The sequence below is a fragment of the Botrytis byssoidea genome, assembly GCF_014898295.1.
Source record: "Botrytis byssoidea strain MUCL 94 chromosome Unknown BBYS_014, whole genome shotgun sequence".
NCBI classification, from domain to species: domain Eukaryota; kingdom Fungi; phylum Ascomycota; class Leotiomycetes; order Helotiales; family Sclerotiniaceae; genus Botrytis; species Botrytis byssoidea.
The window spans coordinates 638,277-652,810 of NW_024065855.1; the positions used below are offsets into that span (position 1 = coordinate 638,277).

Here is a 14,534-nt window from a genome sequence, read left to right on the forward strand (position 1 = left end):
CAAAAAAGAAAAAAAAGAAATCAACACAAATCTGGTCTGTTTTTACTTTTGCCATGCTTTACCTCATTCTCGGGCTCCAAGTGGTTACTGGGTACACAAATGCACGGCATGTCAAAAAAATCATCGACAGGGAAATCCAAAGATCCATGAATCCATCCATGATCTTCAATCCCTGGTACAAATCATCCCAAGGGGGAGGTCATAAGGTTCCACACAATTTACCTTGCTTTGTTTTTCGATGATTTCTACCCCGGAGAAAGGAAGATCATATAAACACTTCCATCATCTCATCACATTACCATCAGACTATAATATGATATCGTTTTTCATCATCATCTTTGAATCTACACTTTTGTATACAATACACACTCCTTAGACCTTTTTCATTGATTGAGTGATACATACACCAATCATAGTCACTCCTTTTAAAACATCACCATGGGTTCATCAACCACTCAAAACATCAGTCAAAGACAAACCCATACTTATCAAAATTCTACCTCGTCCATTTTGCCAAAGGTACATGTGCTGCGCAAAACATATCAAGCACCCTCCAACCCACCTTTTGCTCACCATGACAATGAATATACGGAATCACGAACACTTTCTACGAGAGCTTCTCTGCCGAGTTTGCACACCACCATGTTTAAGCAAGCAAATGCCACTTCGGCTTTGTTGAGACCTTCATCTGCACATACATCTAAGAGAGCCGTGTCTGGTATGAAACGACTCTTACCCCTCAGATTGGCCACTCCACCACTTTCAGAAGATTCGGAAGATTCAGATTCACACTCCGTCTCAACACCATCTAAGAGGTCAACCTTTGGACAACTAGAACGTTTGGGAGACTTATCGGATCTGGGAAACATATCGCAACGGAGATTACACGGTACATCACTTTTGGCCATCCGACCAGAGAAATATCGAGACACTCCCATTATCTCAACAGATGGATCGCCATTAATCGGAAGTCCTCTCTATCAAGAGAGTGGTACCAAGTGGGATGAGATCGAATGTACTACATCTAGCATCATCGATGCGTATGAAGGATTAAGTGATTCGAGTTCAAGCAAGGGATACGGTTGGGATGATTTAAATCATGACACACATGAAACACAAAGTGCGATATTATCACCTATGTCCCCAAGAAGACGTCATCGAGAAGATTCAGAATTGTCTTTCAAATGTTTGGGCGAAGAAAATGAAGATGCTGAAGGTGATGACGAAGGTGAACAATCTGAATCCTCGTGGTTTGCTGGTTCAAAAACCATACGCCGGGTCGCTCCTAGACTGTCAACTCTGGATATTGAAGAATGGCTCGACGATAGTGAAAGTAGCATGTGTGAGAGTTCAGATGATGATGAATCTGATGACTTTTTTGTAAGTTTTTCGTTCCCGTCAACTTATTGAATACTAACATTCTCCAGGCATGTGCAACAGCTCTCGCACCAGCTAAAGCACAAGTTATTCACGTTAACCATAAGAAAACTCAAAGCTTGTCCATCACTATTCCAGAAAGAACAACACCAGCTGGAATCTTGAAACATTCCGATTCATCTGCTCTTCGAAGACTGACCTCTCGTTCTCCGATTGAGACATGCCCAATGGATGACCTAGCCATGTCCAGTCCTCCAACTTCACCCGATGAGCCAGAATCCAACAAATTTTCTAACTTTAGTCAACGAAAAATCTCTCGTTCACCAGCCGATCTTTCTCCAACACCTGCCTCTCCAGATACGATACTTGATATCGTAGCCGCAATCGAAGAATGCACTTCGAACTTTCCTACCAAAATGTTATTAGCTGATACTCCATGTATATCATCCATTCGTTCACACCTTAAAGCTACATCAACTGTGTCTTTCAAATCATTTCAGCGATCAAAGCAACCACCGCCAGCGCCATCAACCACAACACTTACCCCACCCCACCAAAAAGGTCTCAACCGTCGCAATCGTCCACAAACAATCTGTCTCTCCCCAACCGAGACCAAATCCTTCAACTTTTCCATCCCTACCACCCCACCTGTCACTCCCCCCTTCAGTCCTGATTTCTCCTTCTCCTCTCTCGCACCTTCAAACACACCTAGCACCACCAGCGCAGGCCCCTCCCCCATCCTCCCCACCTTCGCCTACCAACTCGCAGCCGCCAATCTTCAACCGCTTCACGCTATCTTCCCCGTCTCTTCCGATTTCCTCCGTTCCGCTCTCTACGCCCATATCCTCGCCTACATCTTCCTGCAATCACTTCCCTCCTCTTCTACCCCTCCATCCAGTACCCCTCTCGCCCGTACCACCACTATCAAACATTCTCACTCCGCTTCGCACGGCCTCCGCAAATCCTCTTTCCACAATACTACCTTCTCATCATACACATACAACAACACATCTCTCGTTGGTATCCCTGCCAAAGCAGCCTCCACCCTCGGTCTCTCAGAATCAACATCCATTCGTCGTAATGGAAATCTCGGAGGAGCAGTTGCGCAAAACAAGAAGATCGAATTCAATCTCAAGAATTGCATCGGCAAATTGCTAAAGGGTATGCAGGGAAGTGTGGACGTGGATGGAAATGCAAAGGAAGTGGAAGGATGGGTTTTGAGAAGTTTGGTCGAGGTTGTGAGAGGATGTGAGGGGATTTAGTGGCATGGTTCTTCATTCTTTGATGATATACTTCTATTTCTTTTGTATAGCTTACTCTTGTTTGTTTTTTTATCGTTTCGGGGGATGGGAGGGATGGGAGGGAAGGAAGGGAAGGGTAGGAGGGTAGGGATTGATATCCAGCGGTTAGGAAAGGGTAGGATTTATGGTATATTATGATATATACCTTTGAAATACCACGGTAGTAAGGGAAGGAACAGGATAGGATAGGATATCTAGGCCAGGTCATTCATTTATCGTCATCGTCATCGTTACTGTCATTGTTCTTTTTCTTTTGTGTTTATCTTTCCCTTTTTGTTTTCATTTTTGTTTATTTATATCCATCATCGTCTTTATCAGTCAGTATCTTAGCAAGCAAGGTGTTTTGGGAGCGGGAATGGGAATGGGAATTGGAATTGGACTCTTTATCTGATCGGTGGTATGAGTATGTATATATGACTTTTGATTGATGGGATGGGATGGGATGGGATGGGGGATGCTTTGGATTGCATTGCTTTAGATACCTAGATACTTACTTACACACTTTTTAATCATGGATTCTTGTATATAATTCCTTTTAAAATATTTGATGGTTGTTTATTTGTTTATCTATTGATATATTTATCTGTCTATCTGTCTGTCTATCTATTTTCCCTCAACCGATCTATTTGTTTATTGAGTTATCTACTTTCCTATTTTTATATATCTCATATTGTGCTATGTCAAATCATATCATATCATATATCTAATCAATCAATCAGTTCGTACTGATATCCAATAGAATACAACGAAACGAAACGGAATGAAACGAAATAAAGTATTCCGAGCGATTGATCGGTCGGAAGATGGGTAGGTAGGTACTGATTAGGTACCTAATATAAGTATATTCCATCTCTGGATTGTAGATTCTTTTGACTTTATTATTGATTGATTAGATCAATCGATTGTGTTAGGATTTTTTATTTCAGAGGAGGAGTAATGAGGATGAATGGATAATTGGATTATGTAGTATCTTGTAATAATGTATTGTATTATAATGTAATATGATATCCATGAGTAGGTAGGTTTGTGTAAAGATCACTAGTGGATGTGTAAGGTTATCCGTACATGGGTAATAAGTATACAATTTGGGGTGAGTGAACTCGCTAGTGTTTCGCTGTGTACGATGTAGCTTCAATATTATTTATTATATTAACAAGTATTTAATATGCCTTTAATATTGAGATGCTGGAGATGAAACTCGCTCTGCTTTTTCCTTTTTCTCTTCTTCTTCTTCTCTTTTTAACATGATGGAGCTTGGAAAAGGTTATATGATTTTATCATCCTATATCACTAGTTATATATAAATCAGATTTCTGAGTCTTGAAAAGATTAAATACATACTTACTATTATACACCATACAAAAATTACGTAAAATCCGACGCATTAGTTTCTTCCGCTACCTACCTACGCTCTGAAACATAAGATTGCATAATCTTATGTAATAATATTTATGGTTTAAGGTTATATATAAGGTTATAAGATGAGGTTAGGTTATATTAGGTTAGCTTGCTAGCTGTAGCTTTAGCTTGGATTGGATTGGGTTGGGTTTAGTTGCGTTATGCTAAGTGCAACTTGTTGGGTGGAAGGGTGTTGGTGGGATAGTATGGATGAAAAAGTATGGAAGTATGTGTATGTGTGTGTATGTGTGTGCGGAGACGGGGTGATTTGGTGGGTGTGAGAGGGAGGAGATTTGGTGGGAATGGGGGGGGGGGGAGGTGGGAGGGAGGAGGTAGGTGGGAGGTATTGAGTAGGCGGGTACGCGGGTAGACGGGGATATGAGAGGAAATTGGGGAGATTAGAGTTGGATAGGTGGATGGGAGTGGGTGGATGGGAATGGGTGGATGGGAATGGGTAGATGGGAGACAGAGATGGGGGATGGGGGATTGTCTTGATTCGTGACGGGAATGGATAAATGGACGGGATGGAGAGTGGGCGAGTGAGTGAGTGAGTAGATATGCATTCATTCATAAATTCAGTATCTTAATCTGGCGGATCGAATCACCCAGCGTATAAATAAGTCCATATCATATACCTCCAGCTAGGTATGCAAAAAGAATGAAACTAGAAGTCTGATGAATTCAAAAACAGATAGAGTTTTGTTATTCCCGTAGGGAGGGATGAAAATTGGAGAATCTTCTGGCTCGGAAGCGGGGTGGGGATTTAGTGGTAGGTGGATGGGTAGGTGGGTGGATAGGTATGGATTTGTGTCTAGTCGAGTTTATATGTATATCTAGATACGTGTATATCTACATGTATATCATAGATAGAGTACAGATTTATCGAATTAGAAAAGATGACATAGCTTTACAATTTCTTGTTAGTCAACGAGAGAATATTTCCGGTCTGGGAGATGTGCTTTATGTTCGAGTATGAATGAATAGGCAGGTACCCCTATGTATGGATGTTTGATCGAGTTCTTACTTAGGGTTGGCTTCCTTCTAGATGACTTCACTGCACTTACTTCACTTAACTATTCCGAGCCACTCTATCATTTCTCTGATTCATCAGTCATTAAACATCAAATAATACCTTCCTAGGTATCCACACACTCCTCATACCTACTCCACGTAACCAACTTCAGATCCGAGATATCAAGAAAGTGAATGAAACAATATATCCCACTAGAACTACCAATCTAATATCATACCATGCCGTACCTAGGTACGATCAAATTTGTCTTGGGAGGAAATGAATGAGAACTTAGAAGATGATGATTGGATACATAGTGAATCAATATTACTTACCCAGGTAGGTATTCATGGTGGTGGTGAAGAAGATTAGTAGATATGTGACTGGACTATCTTTGATTGATTTTCATGACTTGTGATTTCTGGTTTACTTCTTCGAGTACATATGTTCACCAGTCAATACATTACATTACAGCTATCTAAATAGATACTTGGATTTCCATACTTTAGGAAACCTCTATCAGTATCTCCCAATAAACACCACTTCCTAAACATCACTCACCACCCTACAGATGCTCCTCCCCGTCTCCGTCCTCCTTCCCCTCTACATCTACCCCAACCCCCTTGCCTGGAACTGGCTATTGTCTACAATCCCCCTCTACCCCTCCATAACCTACAATCTCATCATCAACCCATCCTCCGGACCCGGCGCCCTCAATTCCTTTCCCGATCCCAGCTACACCGATGCCATCGCCTCCCTGAATATATTTGGCAATGTAAAGTTATTGGGATATGTAGATACAGCATATATGCATCGATCTGTTGAGGATATAGTTGCCGAGGTGGATACTTGTACGTATTATTCTTCTCGTCTCATCTCTTCCCTTTCTTAATTTCAGATCTCGAGTCTCGAGTCTCGAATCTCAAGTCTTCTCTCCATCCCCTCCATCGTTTACAACCACAGAATCGAACATACACACACACTTACATCTTTCTCTCCATACTAGACAATCACTGGCTAGCCAACCCCTCAAAAGATATCCACATGCATGGCATCTTCTTCGACGACTGCGTCTCCAATTGGAATACCAGCACCTCTCAATTCATGAGCACCATCGCTACCTCCGCCCACCAAGCCAATCTCACTGTAACATTCAATCCGGGCGTTATTGCCGATCCCGCCTTTTTTGCTCTCGCAGATAATATATTAATGATTGAAGATACATACGATGCTTCTAAGGCATTACCAAGTATTGAATCTAGTGCGTTTTTATCCTCTTTTAGTGTCGATATTATCCTTCCCGAACTTTAAAGTTGTGAGTTACCACTCGGTAACTAATGTACTAATAAGATTATGATTAGTTCCCTCAAACCAACGTTCTAAATCTTCAGTTATCTTTCATCATTTCCCCGGATCGGCAACCGATCAATCGACTTTCGTCAGGAAAATCTTGAAAGAGGGGATTAATTCGCTGTACATCACCACCAAAGATTATGTTAGCCAAAGTGATCTCTGGACACAATTCAACGCTGCCATATCTGCAGGGACAAGTCTTACTTAAGATTTTTGTTTGGGAGGGAGGCGGTGAGGTGGGAGAAAATTATAATCATTAATGACTGTTTATAAGAAAAGCATCGTCAATAAGATAAGACTCACATAGCTAGTTTGGAAATCTGGAATTTCCATCAAGTTATTGATCATCTCATCTCATCTCATAGATAGATAGATAGGTAGATAAGTGAGCAATCACCTCTCACGCTAGCTAGTCATTCAAATCTCGATCGCCATATCTATGAATAATATGTTTCACAGCATGCCCAGTCATCACCGGTTTCCCATCTGACAAATCATGTGATTAATACAAAATGTTTCACCAGCACCCGAGAGATAATATAAAAACGAATAATAATATTAATAAAATCAGTACCGAGCACAACTCTAACAGTCGGTCAACTAGTTCCTCGTGGGGAAATGTAAGTCTTATCTTTCCCGCTAATATTCCGAAGAGAAATGTATATCGTGCGCTATGCGAAACCGTTAGGTTACGTGCATCTGGTTAGCACATATATACAATACATACCTATCTAGTTCATCAAGCACCGAGCGTGTCGAAGTTTAAAATTGTTATATAACGCAAAGGAAAATATCAAGCTTTATTAATTCAGCCCTTTATCGTAATGGCGTCATGAGAAACATATTGAAATCATAGTATATAATGTATGAAACCTTTCCATCTAGTGGAAAATATGTATTTGTGAAACATGATTACTATCTGACTTTTATCGATAGTCATGAACTTTGGGGGAAAGTATGTCATATTTTTGGATTCATTAAGATTGGAGTAACGAGATTGTATTGTGGGTGGTTGAGATTGCGATTCTGGGGAGTATGTGAAATGAAATTTGTGTAAAGATGAAGATATTCGGACTATTTCAGAACTAGATGCTGATGGAAGAGAAGAATCAGGGTATTCGAAACTGAGAGCTTTATATTGTTGAGTTTTTATGTGCTTATAGTATCAAAGTTCAAGATGACTTTTTTGTAGTATGGATGTAAAAGCATTTTCCAGGAAGAGAGGGGGTCAATTTTGAGGAGCGATTAGGTTGGAGATGATGATGATGGGACGCTTTGAAAAGGTGGCATGGAAGTTCGGGACTATGTATATATTCTACCATTCCGACCTAGGTATATGCGGATGTTTTATGGTATGAGTGCTATATGGAAGCAATATAACTCCAGCGTTTTACCTCTTGATATATCGAGTGCGTGGGCTAGATTCTGTTTATATATGAATGAGTATTTTGTCAACTCGAGATGGAGATTGGAATTGAACTTGGTTCCTGTATTTCTTTCTATGGAGAAATTCACGGCATTGATTTGATAGAGACTTGATAGTATAAGCCGGAAATTCGTTGTCGAGTTTTGTCACTGGTCGAAGTTCCAAACTTTTGGTATTATGCTATTTTCTTGTGATTCAATCTTGGAGATAGTGGCAGGAACGAATACAGATCAGTTTTAGTGATCTAAACAATAAAGATTTAACGGACATAGAAAGTTGTGGTTTTCTTGTGGAGAAGTTATTGGAATATCGACTTATCTCATTCATTGAGCCTGTGGAGATCTTGATATTGCACTTTGCAATATCAAAGACTTTTATATGACAGAGAATTTGTAATGTACCTAGAATCTGGAGAAGATATCCTTTATTGAAAGACTTGAGACACATTCATGAAACCGGAGAACTGCAAGTAGTTTCAATGAAAACAATGGCATACGGGAAAAAAGTCGTCATTTCCGCATTTAACTCTGCTATTTTCTTTTGCTATCACATAAATATGTATGTGAATTTTCATAACACCTGCTTCCAAGAACCTACACTCCCACCAAAAAGTACAAACAAGAATAGAAGGATTTCCACAGCATCCGAATACAACTTTCCGTCAATTCACCAGCTCGACGTTGTCTTCCCCCTTCCTCTGGTCCTCGACCGCTCCACTCAACCCCACAGCCGACCTCTCAAACTGATACTCTAATTCCCCACTGCACTATTGACCGCGGCCACAAATTCAGCCCACATCTTACTCTGACTTGTATATTCCACCGTCGTAATATACACCTCCGCAACCCCGGAAGCAACAATCGAGTTAACGGCATTAGTCTGTTGAGATTGGGAACCGCTGAAATCGTAAATAATGACCGAACTTTGCTCCTGTTGGGTACTTGCAATCTTTTTCAACGAGTCGCCTTTCTTGGAGGAATAGGCGGAATAGTCATCTTCAATCATAACAACTTTGTCGGCGATGGTGAAGAATTTGGAGTCGGCGATGGTACCGGGGTTGAGGGTGACGGTGAGGTTTAAAGCGTGGGCGTTTTCTGCAATGGTGGTCATGTAGCTGGAAGAGTCGGATGTCCATTCGTTGACTGCATCGTCGAAGAATATTCCATCGACTGCGATGTTTCCTTTGGTGTATGTAGACCAGTATTTGTCTATTTCTTGATTAGCATTTTCTCAGCTTATCTGTCGGGAATTTTTACTCACAAGTCTCTACTTCTTTGTTAACCTCAGCAGTACTCTTGGCCATGTATTGAGTATCCACATATCCCAAAAGTTTGACATTGTCATACTTTGTCAAATTGGTGATTCCAGAGATGTATCCATCTTCTGGGTAGTCATTGAGAACTCCCGGTCCAGATTCCGGGTTGACAATGACGGTGAACGCAAGAGAGGGGTAAGCTGCGATTTCATTGGTGGCCCAAGTCCAGGCACCTTTGGTAGGATAAAGGTAAAGAGGAAGAAGAATGGAAGTGGCGAGGACCATTTTTGCGAGTTTGGCAGGAAGAAGTAAATATGTGAATGAATGTATGAATGAGTTTATCTGCAATCAAAGAGTGTCCAGACTCTGGTAAGGATTGACAAAAGATCGTAAAGATCGAAAAGATTGAAAGGAATGAATGTAGAAGTAGAGAGCGACTAGAGAATGAAAGGAGACTATATCGTCAGAGAAGATGATGTGGTACAAACTTTTAAGGAAAGTAGTCTCAATATATATATGAAATGAAATGTAATCTAGATACTCGCTGTGGGCCATGTCGATCTCCTTAATTTACATCACCCGCATTTTTTGGACGCGGGGAGAGTGGAGGGCCAGGGCTGATTTGAGATTGATTAAATTGAACCTCTAGGCAGGCAAACCCAAGAAGAAAAAACTCCTTACACACGCGCGGAAACCATTCATTCGTAGGGGATACTGATGTTTAGCCGCCTCCACTAGGGCTCTACTCATATCACATCCTTGGCTGTGGGTCGAAAGGATCCGAGTCTAAGCTTCGAATTCGCCGATTCAAGAACTTTAAAATTGAGGAACAAATAGAAATCTGATAGGATTTTGGAGTGTAAATGTTTCAAGGGGATATTTCCCATATTTCACTGGTTGTGTAGCCCAATTTAGTAATTCAGGAACTCCAATCACATTATGATCCGGCTAAAAGCTTCTTGGCAAACAAAAGTGTCCCTTGTGCCACTGGATAACATAGTACGAATGACTAAGAAGTATTAAGCAGAAGCCATCGATTGGTTATTGGCAAAGGATTTTGTTCGCGATGAAACAAACCATTCTATGCATGGCGCTTTCTAGATGGGATGATGGAATTTTTTCAACCATCTAGATCGTATAATCCTGTGGTACTACTGAAAGAATAAGTAACTGATGCAGGGGCAATTGAAAGGAATTCTAATGGTACCTTAAAAGCAAACATACACTGAACGAAAGCCTAGAAGATTGATTGACATCAAACGAATTTCGGTGACCCCTTGAAATTCGAAGAATGATGCAACAATTAATTTGAATTTGTGTTCAAGCTTAAATTATATGTTCTTATCCATATATTGTACTGCGTAATTCGTGCGACTTGTTGGGAAATATCAAAAAGATTAGATATCTTAATGATCTCTCAGGTACTATCGTCGCGAACTTATTATTCGGGAAGATCAATTCTAGGACAATAGAAGATTCTAGGGATAGAATGTGTCATGAGAAAAGCGTATGAACTAAGCACGATAAACACGTGGGGTGGGATTGCAACCCTGTAGCCATCCATCCCTCAGCTTCCTTTTTTCCCATGTAAAGAGCAGGGAGAGGGATCTCGCGGAGCGCCCGTTAGCTTCAGGAGAAATGAGCCGGGCTCCGGGAACCAATTTTTCGATTAAAGCCGAGCTATACGACGACGAGATAAATTTACATGAGTAAGAAAGGCACGGAGTCTGTTAGGGTTGGTGGGCGGACAGGCGAATCCATCATGAGTGGTATGAAATATCAATTTCGCGAGCAGCGCCCAAACCGATTCGAATAATATGTAAAAGAAGAAAATTGCAAATTATGCATAATACTGAATTATTATGATTTTGATGTCTTAAGACAGTGGCGAAGACTACCACATGAAGATACAAGATACCTCAAAAGATCCACGCGCAGGCAATGGAAGCGGTTAAAAGTTACACACGCCGTCAAACTACTGATTCCGATGTCAATCTCTGATACTGATTGGGGAGATCATGAGCCTTATTGCAGATATCCAGGAGACATATTAAAATAAGACATATATTTGACAAGCGCTTACCTTACCTCGCGACGGGACGGCACGACTGTACAAATCGTGTTTATCAGTAGACATGCCCAACGTAAGCATGGTAGATATATATTACCGATATCACGCCCATAACATTGGCATGCGAACTATAGAAGGATTGATAAGCAGTCGATGTTGTAAATCAACGACGGTGTCAAGAATCACACTCACTGAGAGTAATCGATTAAATGCTGGCTGTTTGATTCGTATAACATTGGAAGCATTGAGAAGGTTCGGTATCTCCGAATAGCCCTGGAAAGATGTATCGGCCGAGGATGAACAAAGTGGCTAAAGTCGGCGTTCTTGAATTGTTATACAATGGATGATATGAGCAATTGGGTTTTTAGAATCCGAAAGTACAGATCTACTAGTCACACTTGTATAGAGTACTTGAGAAACAATATTGATGGTAGGGTAGAGGAATCGTCGCGCTCAAAGCACTTTAGTAGCCATGGGACTTGAGATCAATTTCGGACGAAGGAAAGAAGTTGGTGATATCCGATGACGCGGAGTGGATTCCATCTCCCTTGGCAAGGCTTCTCATGGAAACATGGAGGATCATTTCAAAAAATGCCAACGGGACCAGTCGACTATGACTATCATTCACCGACAGATTTCGGTGTGTCTTCATTTCATGATAATCCATATCAAAACGACTGCTTTCCCAAGCATGGATTGTAGAGACCCAATGACACTACTTCAGTCCTATGGGACATGGAAGTTGATCAACACATCATTCAACGATATCGCAGAAGTTGTAGGTAACAGTGCCCTCTTAGCTGCCGGCGAACATCTTGTATCAAGATTCCGAGAGCTCAGATTAGAGGTTGTTCGGTCGAGCGAGGCACGAGTAGAAAGATGGGTGGTGGAGATGAGTCGGCAAGGTGTCCAAGTCTTGGTTCGAGGTGCATCCGAGAAAGGAAGTAATCTTGTATGATCATATGAGAGATTCTCTTGTATTGTTAAGACGCACGAGATTGAGCACTTTTAGCAAGAAATAAACAGAACGGAGCAAAAGGAACGAGTGAAGCTTAACGCGTAGTGAGAATGATGGATAGAATACCCGAAACAACAACAAACATGCCTCTTTTGTGAACAAAAAAATCTCGATCGATAGACTCAGACGATTGGCAGCAATGAATTGGGAAGTCTTCAGAGATCTTGAAAAATTGACGCGATTTACACAGATCCCTCGAAGGCTCAATATCTATTGCACCAACGCAACTCAATTGGGGTTTGTCAATACGTAGACAAAGGCAATTGTGTATAGAAGTGTTAGAATCACTACTAGCTACGAGACAATAATGAATGGGTGGTCGTGAGTCGCGACCTTTTGATGTGTAGTAAAGAGGAAGGGCTAAATTTATGGGAACAAGTACCGCGCGACGCGATCAGACCTGGGTCTAACTATTTTGGGAAAGAGGGGGTAATCAACTACGCTAGGCTCATTTGACCTGATCACCACTGCCGAGCCCATCTAGTTGTACTTAGGAATGCTAGCCATCTTGGTTTCTATGGGAGGTTCCTCTGCAAAAACCGAATCTAAGCAACCTTTAAGCATAAAGAGTGCTCGAGAAGTGGCATTCTGGCTTGTCTTTTGCACCACGCTAGTACCTTTCGAGGTAAGCCAAATCGCATCATTTGATGAAGTGCCTCTGACGAGTCTTCAGATAATTTATCCTGAGGAAGAAAATAAATAAGCATGATATTCAATCCCTCACAAGCAGGGCAGAGACGCTGGGAGCAATTTTAATGTGACAGAACTTCCTTCGAAACGATTCATTGCTAACGCGGTTACCACTTCATATTCAGATTTGCAATAACTCCTACCATCTGATTCCATATCCACGAACGTGTTGATTCAACACAAAATTTCTAATCACACCTCGCCCGCAAGTTGCCAATGTTGGGCACCAATGTGATTACAACAACAAAACAACAGTCGAAAATAGTAATTAAAAATTAAGCTGCCTGCAAGCAAAGCAAATCCTTCATCATCTTCTTCATATCTCGTGCAGCGAATGTACAACTTTCAGATACTCCATTCATACCGCTGCAATCCAATTCTGAAAAACGTAAGAATAATGCACCATCTTGAAAACGCCATGACCATGCGAAAATCATTGATATCAAGTGAGCGAACCATGAGCGCTATTCTAGTGCCTCGAGGCATCATGTTAAAATATATTAGGCATTTTAAGAATTTGTATTCTGTATCGAGCTCGTGTCAGGAAATCCGGAATCCACTCGTGGCTATTGTCCCCGTAGAATTCATGGGTATGCGAACTCCTGAATTCGCTTTGAAGAAACACTTCGAGTTCATCTCTGGGTGATTTGGAGAAAACTGTATCCAAGTAGCTGCCAAGCATTGGCCATTATTATATTGTGCGCACGATTGCAAACAATTATTCAGAGTCGGAGTTGTGACGTTGGTTAATTCGATATCTTCTTCTGGTGAAGAAGTCAAGTCGATAGCACAGGCTATACGAAACTCTATACTCGGTACAGGTGTTGTGTAGGTAGTATTGTTGACGTTGGGGCAGCCGGCCGAGTCTACAAATTCCGTGACTGTTGGAGCACATCCTGAAAGTGTTCCCGTTGAATCGGATTTGGAAGTCTTGCTGGAAACAGTTATAATCAGTTGTGTCCCTCTTTATTGTCGCGTGCAGAAATACCTCGATGAATTGCTATGTCTCCCAACCCATCCTCCAATACCACCTCCAATACCCCCTCCGATTAAGAAAGACACCACAGCTATGAAAACAATTGGAACCAGCCCGAGATTTTTCTTTTGTTTTGGCGGAGGTAAATAACGCGCAAGATCGTATGCTCGTTTTGGTGGTGGAAATGAGACTTCTTGGAGAGGAATATCATCACATTGTTTACTTAGTGGCGATATTAGATGATTTGATGCTCTTCTCACAGAGTATGAACGAACGAAATATTTATCGGGCGAGGTTAATAAGTACGGAGACTGTTCCTCGGGAACCACTTCTGGGGCCTCACTTGATATGTGCAGGGGTCTGATTTGGTACACCATTTTGGCGATTTGATGATGACATTCAAATTGTGTTAACGAAGGACTGACAGGAATTGCATGATCAAAAATCAGGAATAGAGGAATAAAGGTAGATTACTTCGGAATGCTTCACTTGTACTTGTATCCAGTTCTAGCTTCTTTCTAGAACCGATTTTCGAAATAGCAAACTTCCATCTATCGGTTCCGAGGCGCAGTTGCGCAAGAATCAATATATATCCTGCAGATACTCTGCAGCGTGGTTGTTTTTATACGCAACGTGATTGGCGTCAGCCGTTTGAAG

General features: G+C 41.4%; 4 protein-coding genes across 4 annotated transcripts; 2 read left to right on the forward strand and 2 right to left on the reverse strand.

Annotated features, from left to right (window-relative positions):
* Positions 1-438: 438 nt before the first annotated feature.
* Positions 439-2,639, forward strand: EAE97_007346 (uncharacterized protein; the record flags this gene model as incomplete). The annotated part of the gene is made up of 2 exons (XM_038877861.1): positions 439-1,380; positions 1,428-2,639. The coding sequence occupies 2 exons, from the start codon at positions 439-441 to the stop codon at positions 2,637-2,639; spliced, it is 2,154 nt and encodes a 717-aa protein (XP_038731346.1).
* A 3,020-nt stretch (positions 2,640-5,659) lies between these two features.
* On the forward strand, positions 5,660-6,649 carry EAE97_007347 (uncharacterized protein; the record flags this gene model as incomplete). Its single annotated transcript, XM_038877862.1, has 3 exons — positions 5,660-5,939; positions 6,095-6,349; positions 6,450-6,649. The coding sequence occupies 3 exons, from the start codon at positions 5,660-5,662 to the stop codon at positions 6,647-6,649; spliced, it is 735 nt and encodes a 244-aa protein (XP_038731347.1).
* A 1,968-nt stretch (positions 6,650-8,617) lies between these two features.
* EAE97_007348 (uncharacterized protein) lies at positions 8,618-9,407 on the reverse strand (the record flags this gene model as incomplete). The annotated part of the gene is made up of 2 exons (XM_038877863.1): positions 8,618-9,075; positions 9,128-9,407. The coding sequence occupies 2 exons, from the start codon at positions 9,405-9,407 to the stop codon at positions 8,618-8,620; spliced, it is 738 nt and encodes a 245-aa protein (XP_038731348.1).
* A 4,034-nt stretch (positions 9,408-13,441) lies between these two features.
* Positions 13,442-14,254, reverse strand: EAE97_007349 (uncharacterized protein; the record flags this gene model as incomplete). The annotated part of the gene is made up of 2 exons (XM_038877864.1): positions 13,442-13,835; positions 13,890-14,254. 2 exons carry the CDS (start codon positions 14,252-14,254, stop codon positions 13,442-13,444), a joined length of 759 nt encoding a protein of 252 aa, XP_038731349.1.
* Between the last annotated feature and the right edge of the window lie 280 nt (positions 14,255-14,534).